The sequence below is a fragment of the Falco punctatus genome, assembly GCF_963210335.1.
Source record: "Falco punctatus genome assembly, chromosome: 5".
NCBI classification, from domain to species: Eukaryota; Metazoa; Chordata; class Aves; order Falconiformes; family Falconidae; genus Falco; species Falco punctatus.
The window spans coordinates 38,158,036-38,183,533 of NC_137584.1; the positions used below are offsets into that span (position 1 = coordinate 38,158,036).

General features: G+C 38.1%; 1 protein-coding gene across 6 annotated transcripts in view; it reads right to left on the reverse strand.

The window, feature by feature from the left end:
- Positions 1-25,498, reverse strand: part of SMOC2 (SPARC related modular calcium binding 2) — a 149,738-nt gene that overhangs the window by 35,840 nt on the left and 88,400 nt on the right. For all 6 annotated transcript variants that reach the window (XM_080387972.1, XM_080387970.1, XM_080387971.1 and 3 more), the window contains exons 8-9: positions 11,998-12,184; positions 4,814-4,896 (exon numbers count right to left, since the gene is read on the reverse strand). In XM_080387972.1, the coding sequence (XP_080244098.1) occupies positions 4,814-4,896; positions 11,998-12,184 (270 nt within the window). The remainder of the gene's footprint in view (positions 1-4,813; positions 4,897-11,997; positions 12,185-25,498) is intronic.

The window sequence follows — 25,498 nt, forward strand, 5'->3', positions numbered from 1 at the left end:
GTCCTTTTCTTCCAAGCTGCTTAGAGCAGAGGCAAGACTTATGAACAGGTAGCTTATCCATTGTCTAGGGCACTGATCTCCAAAGTGGGGTGCACACCCCAGAAGGGGCACAAGACAATCAGTTAGAGTGCAGAAAGAAAATATTTTTTGTACTATTAATACATAAGATTGCATTTATTTCATCCTTTTTTAATTTCTATATTTGGGGTTGATTTACAATGTACTTAATATATCAGCACAGTTGAACATTATATAGTTTATAAATAAATATACATTTATTGAGGGTACATGCTGAAAAACTGAGTATTAAAAAGTAGTGAATACATATAATGCTTGAATATACCTTCACTCACACCCCCAGCCTGAAAAACTACAGTTCCAGGAACTGACATATCTTCAGCTTGGCTGAATTTGACCTATTACCACTCATGATTTTAGAAACATGCAGGGGCACCTACACCTCATTCCATCATGCTATAGGTTTAGCTTAACTAGCCTTCATGCTATACTCTTTTGAATGCTCTTGACCAGCTTGTGTAGAAAACTGAATTTCTGTTTAATACAGCAGTTATCCAAAAGTCTGAAATAAACCATTCAAGACTCTACACAATATGTCAGTTCATTACAGGGCTTGCAATTTACTGTATAACACAGAGGAGAACAAAAGGTCAAAATAAGACCATTTGAAAAATGACCATGAGAAAAGTAAAAAATCCTTCTGTTTTCCCAGTATGTGACATTCTCTAGACAGTTTTCTGGGTTCATTTTCATTATCTCACAATAACTAGTTTCTGAGAAGGATCAAAACCACAAGTAACCTCAGAAAAATGCTTTGGCTTTAAAAAAAGGACAAGAAATCTAATGGGAAGAATTATTATTATATAACTTCTAACCCAATCCTAACAGATACAGGTGGCTTGGAACGTTCTTACAAATGTTAGATTAGCCTTCAATTTCAGATGCTTTATATTAAGTTACCCTTAGGATGTGAGGATATATTCTTAGCTCGGTTTAAATCAGTAGGAATTTTGCCATAGACTCCAAGGGGCCCTCACCTTCTACAGTTTTGCCTTAACAAGATATCAGTGTTTGCCAAAAACTGCATCTTGATTTATTTGCAAATTATTGCTAAAAATATTTGGCTTAACATGTAATGGGGTCAAATTTTCAGGTGGTATAAATCAGTGTAGCTGCAGAACTATGCCAATTTAATCCACCTGAGGATGTACTAGTGGATTTTATCCTATTTAATATCATTCATAGCAGTGAAGTAATTGTTTTAAAATCTTCCTGGTTTTACACAGGAGGCAGTCACAGTGGTTTCACCTAAGGCTACTGCATTTTTGTGGGTATAAGCTGCAAATCAAGCAAACCCATCCTTTTAAAAATATATTATTCCTTGAAATTAAGTACACAATTACCTTACATTTTTTATTCAGTCCTGGCAGTACTCAGCAATCAGATGCTGTATTTAAATTTAGACAACAAAAATGCAAACATACCTTTGCAAAATTGCTTAGAATAGAGAAACTTTGAGTAACAGTGGTTCATTTCTACTAAAAAGTTGATTCATATTAGACATTTGTGCAATTTTGTGTTAAACAATTAGCTACACCTGTGCAAGATTATCTTTCTAACCTCCTTTTTTCAAAAAAATATTTAAAGTAAACTCAATTCATTTTTACTTGATGTAGTGTCTGCATCATAAAAGATAAATTTGCCAGCTGGGGACTTGAACATTTTAGAGACTAATGAGAGAGAGAAAAGAGAAAGCTTTATGAGGGAGAGAGAAAGAAAGAAAAAAAACCACCTTAACACAACTGCAACTGTGAAGTAACCTCTTCCACCTATTACTTCTATAGGCAGGTACTACATGCTGCTACAGAACAGAAGGAAGAGGTTCTGCTATCTAACCTATAAGTATTTAAGAAATGTTAGGAAATTTTGGTATTTGTCTTACTTTAAAATACTATAAAGCATTTGGAAGTCAAAGATTAAGCAATGTTAACATATGGGAGAGCAAATACACATCATACATAATTTATGATAATTATTAAGTCACTTTGCTGCAGTGGTTTATCGGTCTGAAGGTCACATAATGCAAAATACCATAAAGTAGAAAAAGAAAATCAAAAGACCATTGCTTAACTAAATGACAACGAACTTGTCAGGTAGGAGTTTACAGCATGGAATGTTTTTGTTAATTGTTTCGCTGGAAAAGTTTGGATAAATGACTTTGGATAAATCTTTATTACTGTACTGTTCAAAAGCACAACCAGTTTGGATAAGAAATAGATGTGTGAAAGCTTAAAACCCTTCACCTGTCCATGCTCCCTCCAAGATTCCAGCTAGCAAATGCTTCTTCAGAATTTTTAGCAAAAGGTAGGAGTGGCCAGCAAGTGATATCTTTCAGTGCAAAACTTGTTTCTTCAGCTTCCGGTCTGCTATACTCTCTTCTGAGTGTAAGCTCTTTTATCCAAGTCTGTAACTATGCAAGTGCTGTTTGAAATTGTCACGGATGGCCAACTTTCCATTGGTTTCCCTGTAGTAAGGACTGTGAAATAATATAGAATAGTTTGGATTGGAAGGGACCATTAAAGGTCATCTAGTCCAATCCCCCTGCAGTGAGCAGGGACATCTTGAACGAGATCAGGTGGCTCAGAGCCCCATGCAGCCTGACCTTGAATGTTTTCAGGGATGGGACATCTACCGTCTCTCTGGGCAACTTGTTCCAGTGTTTCACCACCATCATCATAAAAAATGTCTTCCTTATATCTAGTCTGAATCTACCCTTTTTTAGTTTAGAACCATTATCCCTTGTCCTATCATAACGGGCCCTACTAAAAAGTCTGTCCCCATCTTTCTTATAAGCCCCCTTTAAGTATTGAAAGGCCGCAATAAGGTCCAAAATATTTCCCAAATTATCCCTGAAATATCTGCTAAATTCCCTGAAGTTACAACAGTAGTAACATCAGTAAGCAAGTACTGACTGATGAAATGATGTTTGAACATCATCAATCTGACTGTCTGTCAACAGAGGTGTATTTGCCACTAAGTTTCATATATAGGAGGATTTATGTGGCACATGGTTCTGTGAGCAGCTAAACAGCAAAACTGCAAGTCAGGAATGCTCCATCCCTTTTTTTGTGAAGGAAGAGAAATAGAGACAATTTTCTAAAGGCTATGAAATTCAGGCTCCAAGGTGAATTTTTAGTGTAGATCAGCTTTTCATCTTTAAGTATATATATATATGTTCAGTATCTTCAGTGATAAGCCTTAATGTGGAGTGAGTGCCTCAATCCTTCGACCCTGTCTCCCACTGTCTCTTCCATAAAGTAACCAAAATCTACCTAAAAAACTAACCAGATTTTCTGCCCCATTGCTAGTTCTTTAGAAGACTATTCCCTCACTGCTTTAATAGTTGGAAACCACTTTACAGCTTTTTTTTCATTTACCTGAATTTCATTCAGGGTAGTTCATACCTATTTTTCTTGTGTCAAAATTGTCATGGAGGAAATGTTTCAAAAGAAACATGGCCTTAGAGAAACACTATTGCATCCAGACCTTGTCTTGTTTGTCTAAATGAAACAAATGCTAGCTGCCTTCTTTTGGAAAGTAGCTGCTTTCCGTGATACAATAGTGCTAGCTAACTTCTCCTGTGTATCCATTTTCCTGAACACAGATGACCAGAATTGTACCCATGGTTCTAGACAGAATCCAGAAAAAATAACAGGGCTATATAAAATGGTAGAAATGTTTCCTTGTCTGCCTTGTCTGACCTTTTCCCACTGTCTGTCCCATCATACCTAGATAGATATGTTTTTGGGTCACACTTGCCATTTTTTCAGCCACAGTAATTGGACAGCTTACAGTTAATCCTATGACTGACTTATTTCTATGTAGAACACAACACATAATTATATACCGTATAATAACATATCATTCCTATTTCTTCTTTTTTTTATTACACCTTGCAAATAAATTTGTTTCATCACAAAGAGTACTAATGTGTGCTTCATTCAATACACATTTCACAACTGCTGGGCACGTTTAGTTCAGAGCTATTGTCTAGATGTTTCTCTGGGTGGCTGAACTGAAATGTTGTTCATGACACCAAAAAAACCTGCCCACATTATTTGCTTCTTTCTGGATCTTTACAATAGCTGACAGTGATTCATAATTCCTTCATAATGTGCAATATCGCTAAATCTGCTACACCTCAAGGTATTCAAACATATTAAAAGGCCGTTTAAAAAGTGAAGCAAGTCTACTGACTTCTGTGTAGCTCAACTATCCAGAGATAAGGTATCTGACATGCTACTAACAAGTGTGAATAAAAGAAAATTCTAATAAACACCAAGGTTTGTTCCTACAACAGAGAAGGATAATACTATTCTGAGGTAAACTGTCAACAATACTCCTGGAAAAAAGTAGGTAGATGATGCATTTTTTAGGCTTATTTGAAGACAGAGGCCAATCTCCCATGGATTTTGTTAGAACAAGGGTTATGAAGTATGGGCCAAGTTATTCTGGACATATTTGCTGACTTCTCTGGTATGACAACGGCAAGGAATAATACCAGTAAGAAAACATAACTGCCTTTAAGCTACTGAGAAAAATGAGCCTTACTTTCTCTGACAATATCCCAGGACTTATATTTACATACATTGTTCCAAAGTCAAAGACTTCAGTCAGTGGCAAATCAATATAGCGATACCTAAAAGATATAGGGTAAGAAATTGCTTTCTAATGTACTGCAGTGAATAAATAAGGCATTGGAATGCATGAAACAAAATTTATCTATTTCACTGACCTTGAAGCTGGCGTCCTTTGTACAAATCCTTGGTTTTGGTTGGGTGAGCTCTGGCACTGTTATCACACTTAGGTTGTTCATACCTAAAGAACAGGGAGAGAATAAAACCAGCCAAGGTTAATTTGACTTACAAACTTGTATATATTCAGTGATTGAATTTACATCAACTAATTTATTTCCAATACTGTAGTCCAAATTATACTTGTACCTTCTTTTGTTCAGGGAACAAGCCTGTTTTGCATTCAGAAAGGGCAATGCAAATTCATCTGCCTATTTTCTACTTACCTCAAAGAAACCAGCACATCTTTAATCTCCTGGGGTTGATACAAACTAAAAACTTATGATCTATTCCAAAGCCTATTCTACAGGGAGGAAAACTGAGGAAGGAGAAAACGGTGGGGAATTGCTATAAGGTAATACATAATAAAAAATAACTTTGAAAAACCACAAAACCAAAACCAAAGTCAGACTCCCCTCCCACCTACCAAATCAAAAAGCCATAAACAATATGACAAACTCTGACATCTGACACAGGATTTATGTTGGGAAACACCAGAGAAGCAATTTCAAAATCACAGCAAGTGAGGTAGTTATTTACTACTGCAGCTCTAAAGCCATGTGCTACTGTATTGTCTAAAAAAAAAAAAAAAAAACCAAAACCAAAAAAAACCCCAAACAGTTAGTTTACATAAGAAGGCTTAATCATGAACATACTAATATTCTGAACAAGAGCAAAGAACTGGTAGGGTTTCCAGAAGAAAGGGAATTGGGCTAGAACTGCTTGAAATGGACTGTGAAAAAGACTGAATCTCCACCTGCTACTTGAATATTCTGGTTCCTCTATGCTTTCTGAGTTTACTTACAGTCACTTTGTTTGTCCAGCTGGTAGCAAGAAACTGTGCTATATGTATTTCCTACAAAGGTTGATTTAGGCAACATCTCTAGCAATACCTTTTCTGTAAATCTGGGAGGCATGTAAGCATCTGCTGCTGAATCTCCTTTTTTCTTATGTCCCCCTATCGATGCCTAGTGGGTTTTCACTCAGCTTGACAGAATATTTCTGAGAAATTTTATTCTCTCATTCTCCTAAAGAAGCTTGAAGCTGCAGAATTTAATGTGTAGCATTTCCAAGAAAGTTTCAGATCTCAGTTAAACACAGTAATATGACTTGTGCCCATGTACCTGTGTGTGCACGTACGTACCTGTTCACTTCATGTAGGTTCTTTCATATTTTATACAACTGCTCATCTTTCTTTCAAACTCTCCTATTCTAAGTTTCCCAAAAAAACATTTACTAAGCAGCATACTAAAATGTCTAATTAAAATACACTAGCCCAAACTTTTGAAACAAGACATTTTTAAAAGCATTAAATGGTGGCTGTGTCCTGGGTCCAGGCCAGTCTGCCCCTAAAAATAATACTGAAGTATTTTGATCTTAATTATCAGGCAGAATAAAAAAAAAAACAAAAAAAACCAACGACATTTTTCCTTTGAGTGCTTAATTTATTTCTGAAACTGCCTACTGGCCCATCAAATTTCGGCTGCTGCAAGAAGGTAGTGTTGTTTTCACGGACATGGGAGAGAGAGCTACAGACACTTTTTTTTTTCCTTGAAGAACAGAAGGAATAGAAGCTGCTTTGATAGCATGGGTTGGATTCAGATACCTGATGGATGACCACTTCAATCAGCCAAGAAAAGAGTGAAAGGCAAATCTCTAAGCGGTGCTCACTAATGCAGTATCTGGCAAACAGCCTATTAATCTGATACCTGATTCTGCATTCCCCTCGTCCTCTTCCACTGTTGTTTACTACTCTGTGCCTACACTTTCTTTTTTGGCCTCTAATCTTCTACCCTTTTGGCTTATATCTTTGTGAAATACACATGTAGTTCAGCACACACAAACTAAATCTATTAAAGTCCAATAGGTTTTAAAATGCTGCAATGTGAAAGGTCTATGTTTAACTCTTTAAAGCAACTGAAGAAAGAAAATTAATCAGAAATTTACCGTACAGGAATAGCCATGCTAAGAACTGATAAGAAAAGCACACTTGCCTCAGTTTTCAGGGGAAAAGGGTGGGAAAGGGATAGCATGTCAGAATGGAGCACTGGCAAGTTAAAAATAATGTAGTCAAAAGTCATCCCAATTTACTCTTTTGAATGTTAAAGGGGAAAGAATTCCTAGCAGTGAATGTGTGTCTAGGGCTGGCAAGGGCTTATGAAGGCTGCTTTATACCTCTGAGAAGTCTGCTGGGAAGCACTGAGATTTACTGAGGTGTACAAAGCAGTAAAGGATGGAGGCTTTTGCAGTGTGAGCAACCTCATGAAGCAGCTGATTTACGTTCCTTTTTAAGTTTAGAGAATCTAGTGCAAGTACATTGGTGATTACTTTGCCCATGACCCTAGCTGCTAATAAGCCATATGGCCCAGTTGAGCAAAAAGGCCCAGGGTCACACTGTCATGTCCAAGAGGCACTGGGAGCCAGCTGGGGAGGACCATACTGATAGACTGTTGGGGTAATGGTTGGTTGTACCCTTTAAATGCATTACTCCCTTTTAGTCAAATGGATGTTTCCTCTAGTTTCATAAGAGCCAGTTTTATACCACAACTTTGCTATTTCTTGTGAGTTTTACTGTCCTAAATGTCCTAGAGTAGTTCTTCATTCACGTATCTTTATTTTAACTCTAGAATGAGATTTGTTTTTCTGGGTTACCTTCACTGAAAAATTATTTTTCTTCAGATGACAGGACATTAGAAGGTGAATGAGTTTAAATAACTTCATTTTGGGAGTGTAATTAATGTGACTGCTATTTATTGTAGTATTCAGAGTCTGTTGATATGACACATTTCACCCTAATGAATGTATTCAAAACAAGCAACATGCAAAATGCTAAGCTGTTCTGGCAACAGCTTCTCAGATCTGTCTATCCTTTCACTGTTGTCTCCTTGTGATCCAATCCAGATTTGCAGAACAGAAACTCCAGGATGTAATGCATCCATCTTGCTACCAGGAGTACTAATGCTATCAGTTCCTGCAGTAGAGTTTTAACAGCTACTCTTCTAATTTGTATTTTTCAATGGAAAGCTGGAAGATAGCGTACACCATTTTGCATGAGGCCCTGGTTCTTTACACTAGGCAAGACTCACATGTTCACTCTTCCTAATCTGTAAGAAAGAATTACAAAAAGACAATTGCATATTTATCGTCATATTCTGACTCCCCTTTACCTCCCTCTGCTAGAGAAAAAGTTTAATTTTATCAATATAGAAAAAAAATAAACATTAAGAAGTAATTAATTGGATTCCAGCCCACCTAAATCTTTCTCATAAATGAGGTCTAGACACTCTTCTTAAACTCCAGGCAGTAATCCCACCTGCTTGTTTACTAGGACTGTAGATTCCTAGATAAAGCAGTCATTCTTTATTTAGTGTGAAACTCCTAAAATTGAGTATTCTACTTATGCATCTGTGCTCAGGCATGTCCTCTCCAGGGATATTACTAAATATTAATTCCTTAGACCTCCGTTGAGAACTGCCCATAAGTCCAGCGAAGCTCAACAAATTAGAAACGGTCAAGACCACAGCAGTTGATCTTATGAGTATCAGTCATCAGGCAGAGCACTCGTCAAGCAAAAGGAAGATTTGTGTTTAAACCACATGCATGAAATGACTGAATCCAATTTGTCAGCATTCCAGCTTTGGAGACATGCAGCACAGTGAAAGCCTTCCCTGCCACCTCTTCTCCCACAGCTGAGTGACTGTGCAGCTGCCAAACACAAAAGGTCAGCAGACCAAACAGGAAAAAAAGGAGACAGAGACTGATTCTAGATACATAGGTAATTCATCAAGGGGTTGGGAAGAGCTAGAATTCCAGTCTGTATGACAGTAGAAGCCAAAATGATACACACTGCAAGCACACCATATATATGAATAGGAAAGTGAGATGGTTGATTTTCAAGGATCACCACCTCCAGTTTCATGAATGGTTCATCTCAATGTGCAGGACATTTCAGGAACCCTGCACAGATGAATAAGAAGCACCTAACAAAATTCAGACTTAAAAAAAGCATACAAAGAGTGGAATACAAAGTGGTGATACAGGAGGAATATACAATGTCCAAGTGTGTTGTGATGTGGTTAGGAAAGCCAAAGTCCTCTGGAGCTAAATCTGGTAAGAAGCACGAATGGCAGCAAGGAGGACTTCTTACGTGCCTATCAGCAGCAAAAAGATGACTAGGGAAAATGTGGACCTGCTGCTGAGTAGGACAGGGGACCCTTGTGACAAAGGACAAAGAGGACGGCAGAAGTACACAAGGCACCACCTTCTCCTTGGTCTTTCCTTGTAAGGCCAGGCTTCAGGAATCCCAAATCCCTGAGACCAGTAGTAAAGTGTAGAGCAAGAAAGACTCAACCTCAGTTGAAAAGAATCAAGTCAGGGATTTTTTGAACAAACTGGACATACACAAATCCATGGGACCTGATGGGATGCACTCACAAGTGCTGAAGGAGCCAGCTGATGTCCTTGTGAGGCCTTTATATTTGAAAGGTGGTAGTGACTGGGGGAGGTTCCTAAGGACTTCAAATGCAAAATGTCACTTCTATCTTCAAGAAGGGCAAGGAAAAGCCGAATAACAAACCAGTCAGCCTTACCTCAATTCCTGGGAAGGTGATGAAGCAAATCCTCCTGGAATCTATTTCAAGACATATGAGGGACAAGAAGGTGACTGAGAGTAGTCAGCATGGATTTATGAAGAGGAAATCACACTTGGCCAACCCTGCAGCCTTCTACGATGAGATGACTTGCTCAGTGGATAAGGAAAGAAGAGCAGATATTGTTTATCTTAATTTTAGCAAGGCTTTTGACACTGTCTCTGATTATGTTCTCACAGACAAACTGATGAAGGATGTGCTAAATAGATGAACAGTGGGGTGTGTTGAAAACTGGTTGAACTACCAGTCACAAAGATTTAGGATCGGCAGCAAAAATTTCAGCTGTAAGAGAGTCACAAGTGGAATACCCCAGACTTCAGTGCTAGAGCCAATATTGTTTAACCTTTTCATTAATGACCAGGATTCTGGGACAGAGAACAGCTTTAGCAAGTTTGTGGATGATACAAAATTGGGAGGAGTGGCTGACACATCTGACCTCAATGGACTGGAGAAATGGGCTGGCAGGAACCTCATGAAGTTCAAAAAAAGGTAAATGCAAAAATTCCACACCTGGGGAAGATTAACTCCCTGGACCAGCACAGGATGGGGGCCAACCAGCTGGAAAAGAACTTTGCAGCAAGGGCCTGGGATTTCTGGTGGACAGTAGGCTCAATATGAGGCAGCAATGTGCCCATGCAGCAAAGAAGGCCAACAACCTCTGGGGCTGCAGTAGAAAGAATATTGCCAGCAGGTCAAGGAAGGTGATCCTTCCCCTCCCATGCACACTGATGAGATATATATGGAGAGCTGGATTCAGCTCTGGGCTCCCCCAAAAAGACCCCAAACAAGAGAAACATGGACATACTGGAGTGGGTCTAGCAAAGGGCCATGAGTATGATTAAAGGACTGGAGCATTTAACGTAATAAGGAAAGGGTGAAGAACTGGGACTGTCCAGACTCAGGAAGAGAAGGTTCAGGGAGGATATTATTTGGGGGGTGGGGCAGTCGGGGTGGAGCAGAATAAAGAAAATGGAATCAGACTTTTCCCAGTGATGTCCAGTGACCGGAAAAGAGGCAACGGGCACAAAATGAAATACAGGAAATTTCACTAAAATATAAGAATTTATTTATTTATTGAACTGTGATGATGATCAAACACTAGAAGAGGCTGCTGAGAGAGGCTGTGGACCTCCATCCGTGGAAATATTCAAAGCCCAGCTGGACACAGTCCTGAGAAATGTACTCTAGCTGACCTTGCTTTGAGTAGAGGAACTGGACTAGAGGATCTCCAGACATCCCTGCCAATCTTAACTATTCTGTGATTCTATAATAAAATGATACTCATAACAAAGAACTACAAAAATTTCAGCAGAATCCTCATTGCTTGATGAGCACAAGAAGATGATTTGGACACAAACTAGAGAACAGGAACTAAGACTCCATAAAATAATTTAACTATAATTCAAAGAAGGATTAGCACTAAGAACAACAAACAGTGAACAAACTTAGGGAGGGAGAACAGAGGAAGAGCAGACAATGGAGCCTCTGGAACCTCTAGAGGACATCTCTAGGTCCTCACATGTACTGATTCTACAGTTTCAGGACCAAATCTGGACTTTTTGTTTTGTTTTGTTTTGCAATGTATGGATCTAAACTTGCCAGAAACAGCAACTTTAAGTCATGCTCACTTCAGCTGGTACTGTAATCGGCATGGTCTAGACTACAGTATGAACAGCTATCAGTAAATCAGCACTTGAAGAATATGTATGACAAACACTCCCCAAGAATATAATAGTTTACAGCAAGTGGCTTATAATGTTTTTTCACAAACCTTATACAAACAAAGAAAAATTATTTTGCTTAAGCTTGAAAAGATTTATGATTGCATCAAGATACCCATACTGCCTGCCAGCTTTACATGAGCTTCTATATCATTCCTGCAAGGGCCAAACCTTAATAACCAGCCTAAATAACATCCTTTGGAACCTGATACTTGCCTTGCCTGCATCTGCTCTAGGTGGCTCACAGCACTTTACCATGTATCCGGATCAGCACAGATGACTGAACTCCAAGCTTCTATTTATAACACACTACAATGATATTTCCGCTCTATGGGTTCCCAAGCAGTCATTCCATCAAAGCCAGTCATATGAAATACTTGAGGAGGTTGCTGGAAAAATAACTGAACATTTCTGAGGTTGGACGTGGTTTCTGCCATACACCATCTTACTTGGTTCTATATTCAGGGTAAGGAGTGTGAGGTTTCCTCTGGCCTTATTCATGATCTGCTCCAAGCCTTGGCTTCCCAGCACAAAATAGAACTAAAAAAAGAGGACTAGGGAAGCAAACTGATTGTGACATTGCAGTGAAATAGTCTGTAGCCATCTGGCCTTAACTTTTAGTGTTTCTTAGAAATATTTCACTTCATAGTAGAATACGATGTAATTCCACCAGCAACAGAAACCTACATGCTAGTACATGCACAATAAGGTAACTTCTCACTACTGCTTTTGAGTACTGGATGTGTATTCCCTTACCTGGTTGATGTACCAGGGATGGGACGTCCCGTATCCACCAGAACACACCAGCAGTAGCCCGTGGAAGGATGGCACTGCACTGGTTTGTAGAGGCCACCCTGAGCACACTCTGGAATGAACACATTGTCTTTCTGGGGCTGTTTAGCTTCCTCCAGGGCTGACTGAAGTTCTTGATCACATGATGATGCTTTTGGAAGGAAAAGAAAAAATGCTGAAGAAGCTATACGGAAAGTGCCTGCCAGATTTATCAAAGAGTTTTTATATCTTTCTTTGATTGTATATAAGGACTGTATTTGAAGAGGCTCGTTACAACTCAATTACCAGCCACACTGGTTTATGCTGTATACTGTTAGGAACTTTAGTTTCCTTTTCATGGAGCTGCTTCATAATACAGTCCTAATAATAACTTGACACACCTTTTCCTATACTAGATATAATCTATGAATAACCAAATACTTTCTCTGCTGCCTTTAAAAAATTCCTCACCCGCTCCACAGTCCCTAAACTACTGATCCTTTTCAGAGGGAACAATAAAAATCCATCTTAGGATTTCTTATATGAATTATTAATCTAGATATTCATTTAGATGTTTATAGTCTGCTCTTTCTTTCCAGTTTTGGAACAATCTCTTAATACAGTGAAAATTCTTCCACCTTCTTTTCTGGGTATTCTGGTATTGGTGATGTATCATTTGCTCTGGAGACCAAAGATCCACAAGAAAAAAATACTTTTTCTTTACCTCTGCATTAACAATATGTCCCAGATCTCTTCTGGATATGAGAAAAGCTTACATGTCTACATATTCCTAGTCTTTATGTGAAACTATGAACCAGAAGCAAAGAGGAGAAAACCCAGGGCCTGAAAGTACCAGTCAGTTCACAACTATCGGTAAAAAATAAACCACCTCTGCTGAGGATTTTTGATCACTAATAAACTGGTATAATATGGCACTGCAGAGACAATAAATAAGACAGACAATTTACTCAAGCCATTATTTCTCCAGGAACTTGAAAGTCATTCTCCTATCATGTGAAATTTATATGGTTAATAAAAGAGCTTCTGTATAATTCCCAAACTAACCCAGTAAACAAAAATTAAATACTTGAAAAACAAGAACGTTAAGCACACTACACATACATAAATTACTGTCAGGAAAAATTCAAGTTAGTAGAATTTCAATCAATAAAAGGTTCTCTTTAGTCAAAGAAAAGTAATTTTAATGTTATCAAAAAAAAAAAAAAAGTGGGCAATATTTCCTCTTATTTCAAGTAATTTAAAAACCAGTGACACACACTTATTCTCTGAATCTCTAGCAGGATTTACTTCTTGATTTTTCACAGTTCAACCCATAGAAAAATAAGTTGAACCCTGACTGGATTTTCTAGCATATCTGTAATGTGTTTCAGCTTCATTCTAATCTCATTTACTCTTATCCACAGGGTTCAGAAAATACTTCGCAAATTGTAGGCAAAACCAGACAGAAAGTCACTAGTTTTGTCCAGAATGCTACTGCTCCTTGCCAGCTTCTTGCAGATGACCAAAATCAGTAAGACTTCTATCGCAGGAGAAAAGGTGAGAGGAAGTTAAAGACCTTCATATTTTACATGGCACACAATTCCATCTACACAATGGCCTGGTTTCCAAAACTGTGTATTTGTTCCAATCCATGCAAAAGTTTTTTTTAAAAAGGCACAGATGAAGTGTTTTGTCCATTCTTTGGTTAATTTTTTTTTTTCCTCTTTTGTTTCATACAGTATTTGAGCAGGACAGCTAGATAAATTGTTCGATTTTGCATGTTTCTGTCTTGGTCTGCCCACAGACATAATCAGAGATTGAATAGCTCTCAAAGTAACAATGTTTAGATAATAAACTGTATTTAAGAGAATCAGTGTAGTGAGGACAGAAAGGCTCCTTTAAAAGGGGGAAAAAGCCAATTATTTGCATGTCAAAAACTTCACAGAAATAGCTATGGTTTCACAAATTAGAAATTCGTCACCAGCGTCCTCTTAGAGTAGGGAAAATAAATCTTTCCCTCAGTGAATATGAATTATGATGATTATCAAGTTACAAGGTACGACAACCCTGGAAAACACATCACTTAGCTTAGTTGTTCACTTTTTATGTTTTGTATAATCAAGCAAAAGGGAGCAAATGGGGTGAAGCAGCTGCAGTGAGAGGGAGGAAACTATTACTCCTCTTTAAACTCCACTGAATTCTTTTCTCTTTCATACTGATAAACCTTGGGACCATTCCATTAGCTACTGTGGCCTCTTGTTTTACATCCTTGTAACTAGCAACACAATCTGGCAGATGTGCAGGTATTATCTCTCGCAGGCCCTGAGGAGTGATATATTTTCATGCTCTCAGCTTTGTTTAGAAAATACAGTGGCGTATAGAGACTACATAGTCTAGTCATCCAGACAGACAAAATGTAACAGAGAGGGTGTGATGGAGAATTCCCAGTGCAGAAGCAGATATGAAGTGTTTCAGCTGTGAGCCTAAACTACACCACCTGATTTCAGGGAGGCTCTGGTTTCCACTGATTGAAATATCCAGCGAGGGACTGCACTGCTGACTCAAAACCACTGGAGTCATAGACCAGTGCAGTCACCTGTGTTGTGGTGTATTAGGAGCTGGTGTTACAGACCTAGGTAAAGGGTCTTTACTCTCCTGATAGACTTACTAAGGCAAGGTTTTCTGCAAGCTGCTGCTCAAGGTAGAAACTTGTCTCTTTTGCACAAGGTCAGGTTTGTTCTGGTCCTTTTTCTCCCTTATGTCTGGTTTTAAGTCTCAAAGGTACAGAAAAGCAGTATTATGGGAGAGATTTCAAAGGAGGGTTGCGAATGTGACTTAAGGCTTTAGGAAGGACAATCAGAAGACCTGTAGCACTTAACATTGCAAGTGAGACTGGAAACAGGACAGCCAGTGACAGTAATCAAAGGAAAGTTTAAAGATAAAAGGGAATGTTCTTATGGCACAAGTCTATGAAAATAGACACACAAAAAAAGCAGGATTCATACCAAACGCTAAGGTAAAAGTCCTGAAACTAGGAGGATTCTAGTGATGAAAAGTCTGCCTTTGAAGAGCAGCATCAGCACAGGCATTAAAGACAAAAAAAAAAAAAAAAAATAAAAGAAACTATAGTATTTTCAGGAAGGACTTTCCCCTTCTTGGAACCTCTAATTTCTTACTCTTCCCCTGCAGATGGGAAATTGTAACAAGAAGAATTTATCATCAGTCTTAAGCCAGTTGTCAGATAAAATGTAGATTATTTTTGATAAATTGGAAAAAATATAGATTAGTGTGATGGACACTACATCTGTCAGTTCTCTATATGCCAAATAATTAAGCCTTATTACAAAACTGCTGAACCTGTTCATTCATTTTATTCACCAAAATGCAGAATAGTTTATTTGCCTCCCTTACACAATGGCTAATGAGCTTCAGGGCAGCTAGCAGGCAATCTGCTTACTGACTGCCCAAAAGAGTAATTTCTGCAGAATCCAATGCTCTTGTATGATTTTGACATGACTGTTTGTGCTACCATTGCTACTTCCATGTTTGTTTTCCCCACTACAACACTGTTTCTACATGAAGTAAAGGAAAATCACTCTCAAGTGCTTACCTATGATCCTGCCTGCTTTTCCCAGAACCAGTATGTTAGTCCTCTGTGTAATTCTCTCTGATGGAACCATTCATTCCCTTTCAAACTTTTTTTTTTTTTTTTTTTTTTTCCTGTTATTTACATCAGGAGTACTGGAAAGATACAATTGTAGCCCTTTGATGACCGAGAGCTCTTACCCCAGAGCTACCAAACCACTGTAAATAATTGCCTTTGTAATGTCAGAAGAGTCATGGTCAACAAACATTTCTTTGCCAGAACTAGTGACAAATGTCATTAACTTAGAAAATGTCTGAGTTTGTCCAAACAATCTCTGATCTGGAACCATAACAGATGGATGCCAGAAGTTCATAAAGTGAATAGTATGGAAAAAGATCTATGCCACAATGAACGTAGGATAAATACCTCAAACATTAAAATGCATCAAACTTTCTATGAAATGTGTTACTACAATAACATTCCTTCTGGGAAGAGAAAAGCATGGATACTCCAGCTGCTTCTTTTCAGGTAATATGCTTACACTGTTGTTATTTCACTTAGTTCCTTTGTTTTTATTTTACTGGAAAAAAAAGGATGTTTTTCCAAGCATCTTAATTTGACGAAATAGACATGTCTGAAAAATCCTTTCCATGTAGTCTACCATGTTAGCCAGCCACACTATAGCTCAGTTGGGATCCTTAAGTTCAGGTTGATAAACTTTCTGTAGATTCCATCCAAAACTATATTTTATTCCATGTTCATAAGCATTAGTGATTCAACACACAAATTTCAATCATGTCAGAAAATAAACCTTTTTGCCCTGTTTTACACCAAGAGCCCTTGTACCACTTAATGACTATTTACTTACTCAGAAAAAGGAATTCTTGCATGATGAAGTAAAACTCTTGCACACCACTAAGAATGAGTTTTAAAATCTGCTTTAAATCTATTGTATGTTGCTCTTCCTATGTCATATTGCTATTCCATTTCTTCTCTTTTTATTTTAAATATTAGTTAAAAATATACTTTTCCTGTTCTCGTTCAAGGGGCCTTCATAGTCCATTACAACCCACCAGCTGAAATGCTGCATCTTGTGCCAACAAGAAAGACACTCTAGCTAATAACAAACTCTGTGGATAAGTTTCACGTTCTGTATAGTCTTCAGTTAATTCTTGTTTCCAATTATCCGTAAGAAAACAGTCTGGATTTCAATGAATCAATTTACATGAAGAAAAAAATACCTCAATAGTAGCAGGGTATAACACTGTAAATCCTTATTTATGAAAGACTCCATTTATTCATCTCCGATGGGTTACTTAAACTGTTAATTAACAGGGTTACTAGGGAATGTCCTAGAGGAGAAAAGAGGTGGCTTTTCTGGAAAAGTCATCCTGAACAAACTCTGTAACTGTATATTTGTCTGTAGCACATCTAAAACATCAAGTACCATGTTATGTAAGTTACGATAATAATCTTGTTAGTCTTGTAACAGGAGATGGTTTAGCCCTTTGTTTCAGAAATTCTGGCAGTTATTGTGCAGTGTCTTATCACAGCTTCTCCCAACATGTGGATTTTCATGATTACAAATAATCTTGATTTTTTTTTTTTTTGCTTAAATGTAAATCGCTGTATTTATATCTAAATTTCAGTGTGTTCTGCAGAAACAAGTTGCCAAATCTGCAGAAAATTACAGAGGCGTCTGAATGCTACTTTAACATTTCCTGCCACTATACAAACATTTCCTTCCAATTTCCTTAACCCCACAATGTGTATATAACAAACAGAATCCATTCCAAGAAATTCTGTTTTCAGTTGATTCCTTCTCTCCCCCTTTTCTTATTATCATAATGGGCCATGAAAGGACAATTAAGATAGCCTGGTTTCCAGGGTAAAGTGACCTTTTATTAGGGCTTGAAGCTCAATGTCCTCTACAGAAAGCAGGTAGTAAGAAACCTGTGAACAAAAATACTCTGAAAAGTGATACACATGCTCTGGAGGACTGCAGTGTAACATTACAGTCAGTTAATATTGCACTTCTCCCATGTTTCTATGAGGATATACAGACAGAGTGTATTTATGTCCAAATTTCAGTACACAGAGACTCAAATTGTACGAAAATTTCTGCTAATCAAAATATTATGCAAATCATGTCTCTCCTAGTTAACTAAGCCTAATTTAGGCACACCTTTAGAACACCTCAAATACTGATTTAAACAAGTTTTGTGCTAGTTCATTTCACAACTGTAATAAATAGGATGGATAAATGGCCACCCTAAATAGTCACCTGTGCAACCCTTCAACAAATTCACATCTCACGGGGATAAGAATTTGATCCATTTGGTTAGGATGAACCCTTCTTGAACCTGTGAAGTTAATAGGCCCTCAGGAAACTGTTTACAATGTGTTTTTATATTTTCAAATAGTTTTTATAGTATTCAAATTTCATTGAATGGATTTCCACTTACACTACACCAAATTGTATTTCCACATATGACCAAAATGTTTGCTTTAGCAAGGCAGTGGGAAGAGGGATGATTTCTGTTCAAGCTATGCTCTCCCTGCAGAGGATTTAGGTTGACTGGATAGCAAAATGATCCATTCCAGCAGCAGTCCTGTTATTCCTAAATCCAGCAAACATGCACCTTCAAGGTGAACTTGTAAGTTCTTTACTTCTGTTTGACCAATTTCATCACCCAGAATCCATCATGTCCGCTCTTGCTATAAAGACAGCTAATATAAATGACAAAAAACTGCTAAATTATTTCATTCTAATGAAGGTGAGGTGTAACTCCATAGCTACACATTCTGTCAGGGTTTCCAGCTTTTCATTTAGACCTTCTCTAGCATGACAGATTCCTTCTCTGAAGAGGCAGATGAGGTGGCAAATGTGGTTTAAGATTCCAACTTCATACTCTTTATGTACCCAAAGTTATCTCCTCATCCCTCATGGCCAGGGCATGGGCACCTCACACCAATCTCTCTTAAGACCTGTTATTACAAGAATTTGCCTGCCTGCCCTCACTTGACAGTTTCAAATAAACTTGACTAACAGAAATCAAGTGCAGCTCAATGCTACAAACAAATGCAGGAATTCATTTACTCATGCTACTAGATTCTTACAAAGATTATTCATTAACTTCAATCAAATGAAGAGTATTTATGTGGCCCAATCTTCCCTAATAGAAATCCACAGAAAAATACCCACTAAATTCAATGGACAACACTCAGGCCTCAGCTAAATATATCCACGTGTATGTTTCCAGTTAAGCCTAATGTTTGCTCATGGACCAAGTACTGATTGTAAGGAATAGATAACTTTAATAAACACTCAACCTTAGCCCCAACATCTAGATGGCAACCAAAACCTAAGACTAAATTACAGTATCAATACTCATCTGGCGCCACATGTTTTGATTTACATTAGGTTCAGATACGCACCAGCATCACGGTTCTCAAGGCCTGGAGAAAGCTGGCAACATTCCTACCCGTATTTTTTCTTGTTTGTGAAAACCTGTGAGAACCAAATATTTCAGGCCCCTTGTGTGCATTTGCAGAGTGCTCTCAAATCTAAAGCTGATCACTAATTTGCACTTTTGGAGCCTGGGTAGATGATTGTGGCTAAACACAAAGCTCATGGCTTCAACATAGCCCTAAAGACTAATTTATGTACTTTACTCCACTGAACAAAGCAGGATAAATCACAGACAGATGGTCTCATTTATCTGTGTGGTTTCATATGCAAAGGCACTGCAATACACTGAAGGATCATCTGGAAATGCACTGAGCCCATCTAAACAAAAATCCAAAACACAGAGATCACCAATTCCCATTTAGCTTTACCTGAAAATAATATGATCACAGGCAATCTAATCTACCTGTCTACACCAGGATTTTCTCAACTTTTACCCTGGGTTTGAGTAGCCAAGTAGCACTATGTCAAATCAAGATTTCTGCAATACACATATTCTGGTTCTACCAGTAGGCAAAAGTTTTTGGGCCCATAAGACAAAGACCTCAGGTGAAAATAGGATGATTTGCTCATTAACCAAAATCCAAGCCCACTTGTCTACTGGAATTTTTAAAAGAGTTTCTGGTTTACAGAAGGTTTTGCACATACCTCTGTAATTCTTTATTTTTCTTAGAATTTGAAATTCTAGGAGTACTGTGAGAAAGACTGTAACCACAACATGTAAAATGAAAAGAACTGTTTTACCACAGGAGTCTGCTATTTTAGCATTTTGTTTGTTTGTTTACTTTTTAGCCCAATTTCTTGGTTAAAGAGATGAGAAATATTATGTAAGTATTCACATTTGTAATCTCACAGAATTCTAACTAATTTAAATTACTCAGTTATTTGCTTACAATCCTTTCTCTCCTTCACTAAGTTCTCACACTGCCATTGTACACATAGGGGGTCAAACTAGCTACCTGTTTTTAAAGAAAATGTAATTCTATATTTTGCTATTCTTGTTCAGATTGAAAGAAACAGTAGTTTGACATCTGTCCACTGACTTGAGGACAACTCACAGAGAAGCTCGTCTTCATTTACAAGCATGACAGAATCTGTCTGTAAATGTTTAAGTATTAGCATTTACTTTTGCTGTAGATAAATAACAGAGAAGCATTAGACTATAACATTATTACATTAGGTTATAAATCTGAGTTGTTTCAAAGATGCATTTTGCATTAGAGCCAAAATGTATATTCTGAACATCCTGAGTCAAACATCTATTATACCATCTATGAAATGTGAGAGAGCAGTGAACCCAGCATAGCATATTTTTGTGAAATCTTTAATGGCAGTGGTGAAAGTGATAGCAAACCTTTGCAAAGTGTGTTGTATTAGCCAAACTTGATCCAAGGACTGTTTACACCTTACCCTCTACAATGGATCTTTGAATGCAACCTTAACACAAATCAAAAATCTTTTTAAGCCAGTTGGTCAATCACATGGCATAAGGCTTCAAAAGGAGAGTGAAAAATCTTCTGGTCATCTGAGATCAGGTCCCCCATCCCTTTTTCTCCGTGGCTTGAGGACATTCACTCAATTACAAGGATGGATTGTTATCTCCAGGTGCTCTTGCTTGACTTTGCTAACTTGGGTCCCCAAAAATGAGAGAGGATACTGTGCAAAAGACTGCCCCATCCTGCAAAGATACATCTGAAAGCAGTTACTTGTTAAATGGGATGAATATTGGTTTTCCTACGTAAGAGGAAATATCGATTCCCATTATTGCTAGGTATTGCCTCACCCTACCCAAAGCAGAGCAGCACCACAGCATTCAAACTGCAAAACCAACCAAACAAACAAACAAGCCACCACCCAAAATTAAAGCAAATTAAAATCACCGACTTTTCCAAAACTGTGGCTAGCTGGCCAGTTTGCTATAGCAGTCTAAAGGCTCGTTCATTAAACAAAATTGTGCAAAGCTGCCATTCTTGCTCTATGAGTATATTGACCAGCAAATGTTAGTCTTCTGCCAGTGGAAAAATCTCTCATTTTTAAAGAAATATTTGAAGTGAAAATAAAGCTGGTTCACTTTTTCCACAGAGCTGTGAAAATTAAAGTCTTTGCCAGGTGGGCTGAGGGTAAGTGTTTGAATAGCTCTACTAAATATTACAAAACAAAATGTGCAAACTGGGATGCCTAGATTCATACTTTGGCATTAAAATAAACCAGCCAGCTTACAGGAATGTTTATCAACCCAGCACTTCCCCTCCGTGAAACAGTTGTTTCTGTTCACCACTTGGGAAACCGAGATACTTACATCAGTGCCTGGATATGACTTTGGATACTTGACCTTAGGCACCAAGTAATTTTAATTTCAGAGGTGTACAGTGGCATCTCTGGCTGCAGTTTGGGCCATATTCCTGCCAATGGTCCACACTGCTAATGCTGTTGGCACCATGCAGTGTTTTCCAGCCTTGTTGCTTAACTCCTGCCTGAGATGGCTGCACTCCACCTATGCTTTATTTTCTGAGTATCAACTAATTTCCAATCACCTTACAGACACAACCATGACTACTGTCGCAGAAGCCACCAGAAGCCAGGAGGACTTGTGGCTTTTTTACAGGAATGTGATCTAAGGTGCACAGTGAAAAAATATGCAGGTTTATTACAAAAATAAGAGAACGTTACTTTGCATTTAGGTAGTTCTCCCTTATGTGTCTCAGAGTGTCTTACAAAATGGTCAATATAAAGTGCACCTCTGTCTAGTTCATAGCAGACTGGATGGGATTGCATAACAGTAAGGATTTGGCCCTCTGACACTGAGCAGGAATACAGAGATTAAACAGACTGTTGAAACAGAAATTCTCCTTTTTTTCCTCGGTGTTTCAGGGAATGTTACTTTGACAGACATAATGCAAAATTTCATGTTACCATCATTCCCACTGCCTCTTCTGTGGCTAAGCACCTCCAGAGATCTCAGATGTGTACCCTTCAAACCTACTTGATCTAAAAAATCCCGACATTTAAAAATGTTATTAAGGCTGTGAGTTATAATTGCACCCTTAAAAGCTAATTAATGACAGATGAATTAAAAACCGGCTACTTTTATACTGGCTTGCACTTCATCTTGTGAAAAAGAAGGCAAGAAGCAGGTGGAAAATGAGGGTGCATATTATTGCTCATGTCTCTAATTACATTGTATTGTGCAACAAAAGTCTTTTAACAGGGCAGGAAGCAAATTCTGTAAAGTGCTATCATCTGTTGAGCCACACTGCTCCCGGAATGCATTGATTCTTGTCCTCAGTATGAGATCTGACAAATAACACGAACATGAAACCTCGTCAAAAAGTAACTGCACTGCTCTAACCCTGCACAAATCCAAAGACTCATCTTAGATGAAATGCTGTACAGGTTCCCCCACCCCAGCACATTATATCCAAAATACACTATTTATACAGAAGGTAGGAAGTCACTATTCATAACAGGAGAGGTACAGGAGTCAGATAGGAGACTGTTTACTGCTTTCGGCCAAGTTTTGTGTGCAGTAGAGAGAATGAGCCAAAGAGTAAAAGCCAATAAGAATATTCTAATACCATTTCTTTCAGCTCCAACAACTTTTTAATATAGTTTTATGTAGCTTTTTTTTTTTTCCCCTTTTCTCATATGGCCATGGTTAAACAGCTCAGCTTGTGCTTTGGTTTCAACAGCAAAGCCAAATCTTTGGCTTGGCTTTACCTTCAAACTTTGGAGAAAAACAAGGGCAATCTGAATTGAAAATAAAAATGTTAATTCCACCCCACTTTCATCTCTGTTTTCAAAAAGAAATCATTCTCTGAGGTGTAGATAATGCCAAATATAGTGTGATAGTGAAACATCCCTATGCTTTTGAAGAATGGAAGGCCCCTACCCTATTGAACATTCCAGGCCACAATTTCTACTCCTGTAAACTGGAACCATTCCAGTGTACACAGCAGGGATCACCAACAGAAAAGTCAGTCCATAGCATATCCAGAACAATTTCAAAAGCTTCTTAGATGATGCACAGTAGCAAAGTCAAAGACTTTTTGAACCAGTAAAATTAGTGTTTTAAAGTGTGACAAACGACCCTTAATCCTTTACAACCCATGGTTACTTTAAGTGCTCAGAAGATTATTAGTTTTAAAAGTTTAACATACCACACAAATGACCTGTATCAATGGAATAAGCCTTGCATAAATACTTCCCAAAACTTCACTGTATGTGAGAGTAAAGAACGGGTTTCAGAAAGCGTTAGTTTTTCACAGTGTTTGCTTAGCTTGCTTTCCACCAATATTTTCAACCCTTTCAGACCTGCTCTCATCCTGTCTCCCCACACACACATGCACATCTACCTCAGGCATCATTTGATTCGAAGCTTCCTATGACCAAAAGATAAAATCTAAAGGAATTTTCTTGGCTGAACTGTTCAAGTAAACCAGATTCTAAATATTTCACTTTTTCAGATAGCAAGCATCACAGGAAACAGCAATGTTGGCATTCAGTCACCTAATAAGGAAACGTTTTTATTATCACTTATGTGAAGACAGTTCTGTTATTTTTTCTACATATTATACATTGTATGCTTTGTTTCCTTCTTAATTTGGGAAGATTAAAGGTTGTTTGATGGCTTGAAAATAACGCAAAAGGAAGCTCAATCCATGATGCTCCCAGGAGGCTGTGAAGCTGTTGCAACCGGAGCTGTTGCTGATTAAATTTGTCTATTGTTATAAAGCATTCTGGGCCAAAACAATCAACCACTGGCATCATTAATGAAGCCCATAAGGGCCTTTAGTGGGACTTGTTTTCATCAATCAGGAGGAACAAACACAGGCTAAAGAAGACTGGAAAAGCCTGTATATTTACAAACCTGCTTGCCTTGGGTCACTCTTGTGAATACGGTACGATCCCATAGCAAGTACCATAGAATATTAGAAATTTTTCCTTAAACATGTAGGCTCATTTAGACAAAGATAACATGGAGGTGAAGACACTAGCTCTCCCTTGCACCAAAGTCATGGGCATCCTTTTTTTTTTGCTTCTGTTATATATTTATTGCAATCATTAAATGGCAGGTACAGTTTATAGACAGAAGGGGAGGAATCTTTGAAGCTGTCAATCAGTTACAACAAAAAAAGGGTGAAAATCAAATGTCATGATTTACATGACTGAAACAAAGAAACTAACAAACAAAACAAAAGGCAGGAAGTCTAGATGCAAAATTGAAACTGAGAGGAAGGCTTTGGGTTTTGCCTTTTCATTTAAAGAAATGCAACTATTTCAGCTGGTCAGTACAACATCTTTTTCTTCACTTCCACCTTCTACACTATGTTAAGTCTGCAAAGCTCCTTATCGTATTCAATAGTCAATGTACTAGACACTGTCTCAACCATCTCTCTGCTGAAACTTTTGCTTCTGCTTGCACTGATCTGTCCAGGCTGCAGCAGCCTTCCCAGCAGCAGAAGCAGGCTTAGAGCCCTGGTATTTCTGGCTAGCTGCCCCAAATGTAAGCAATGAGACCATGCTGTCTCCCTGCACTAGCTGATGTCAGATGCTTTCGCATACAATACTTTGTAGGCTGCTTAAGTCTCCCCAGTGACATCCTGAGGAAGTAAAACTGGCACAGAATATAGGTCAAGACTCTGCACACCGGTCATTCAGACTGACAGTGTTGATGTTATGACACTTGCATTGAGTTTTATTTGAAAACTACAAATGAACTTCCACAAAAAACTCACAGCCTTGACTACAGAAACATTCTTCCTCAGAAAAACACTAAATTAATGCTGAAAATATACTCCACTAGCTTTAGGATCAAACACCTAGTTGCTTCTGCAGTATCCTTCAGTATCCTGCAGTATGGATACAACTGGACACTGTACCCTTGAAATGGTCTCTGAAATCCTACATAGATAGGTAATGACACCTTTCCACGCTTACTCAATCTAGGAATCAGACTCTCTCTCCTATCCATTGCACTGTTCAACTGGTTGCTCCGAAGAACCCTCAGCTTGGTTTTGGAGTCACTGCATTTTCAGAATAAAGCCTACAAATTCACAGCGTGATCTACAGCCTTCACAGTCATTCTCCCTCATAAGGCTTCCAGTTTATGCCTTTGGCTGGAATAATCAAAAAGATCAGGCAGAATAATAGAGATAAAAAATCAGTGCTACAAGAAAAGCCTAAACCAGCAGCATTTGAGATTGAAGAATGGTATCTAGGCAAAAATCAAGAAATATGCAGTGAAGATCAGCTATTGACAGACAAGAAAGCAGACAGCAATGAAAGGACTGGAAATAGAACAGGGAATGCTACGGATGCAACCAACAGTAAGGATGATTAATTAAGCCAGAGATAACAGAGATTATGACAAAAATGCAGAAGGCTCCAATAAAAGCAGATATGAATAAAGGTGAATTAAGCTTAAAGATAGT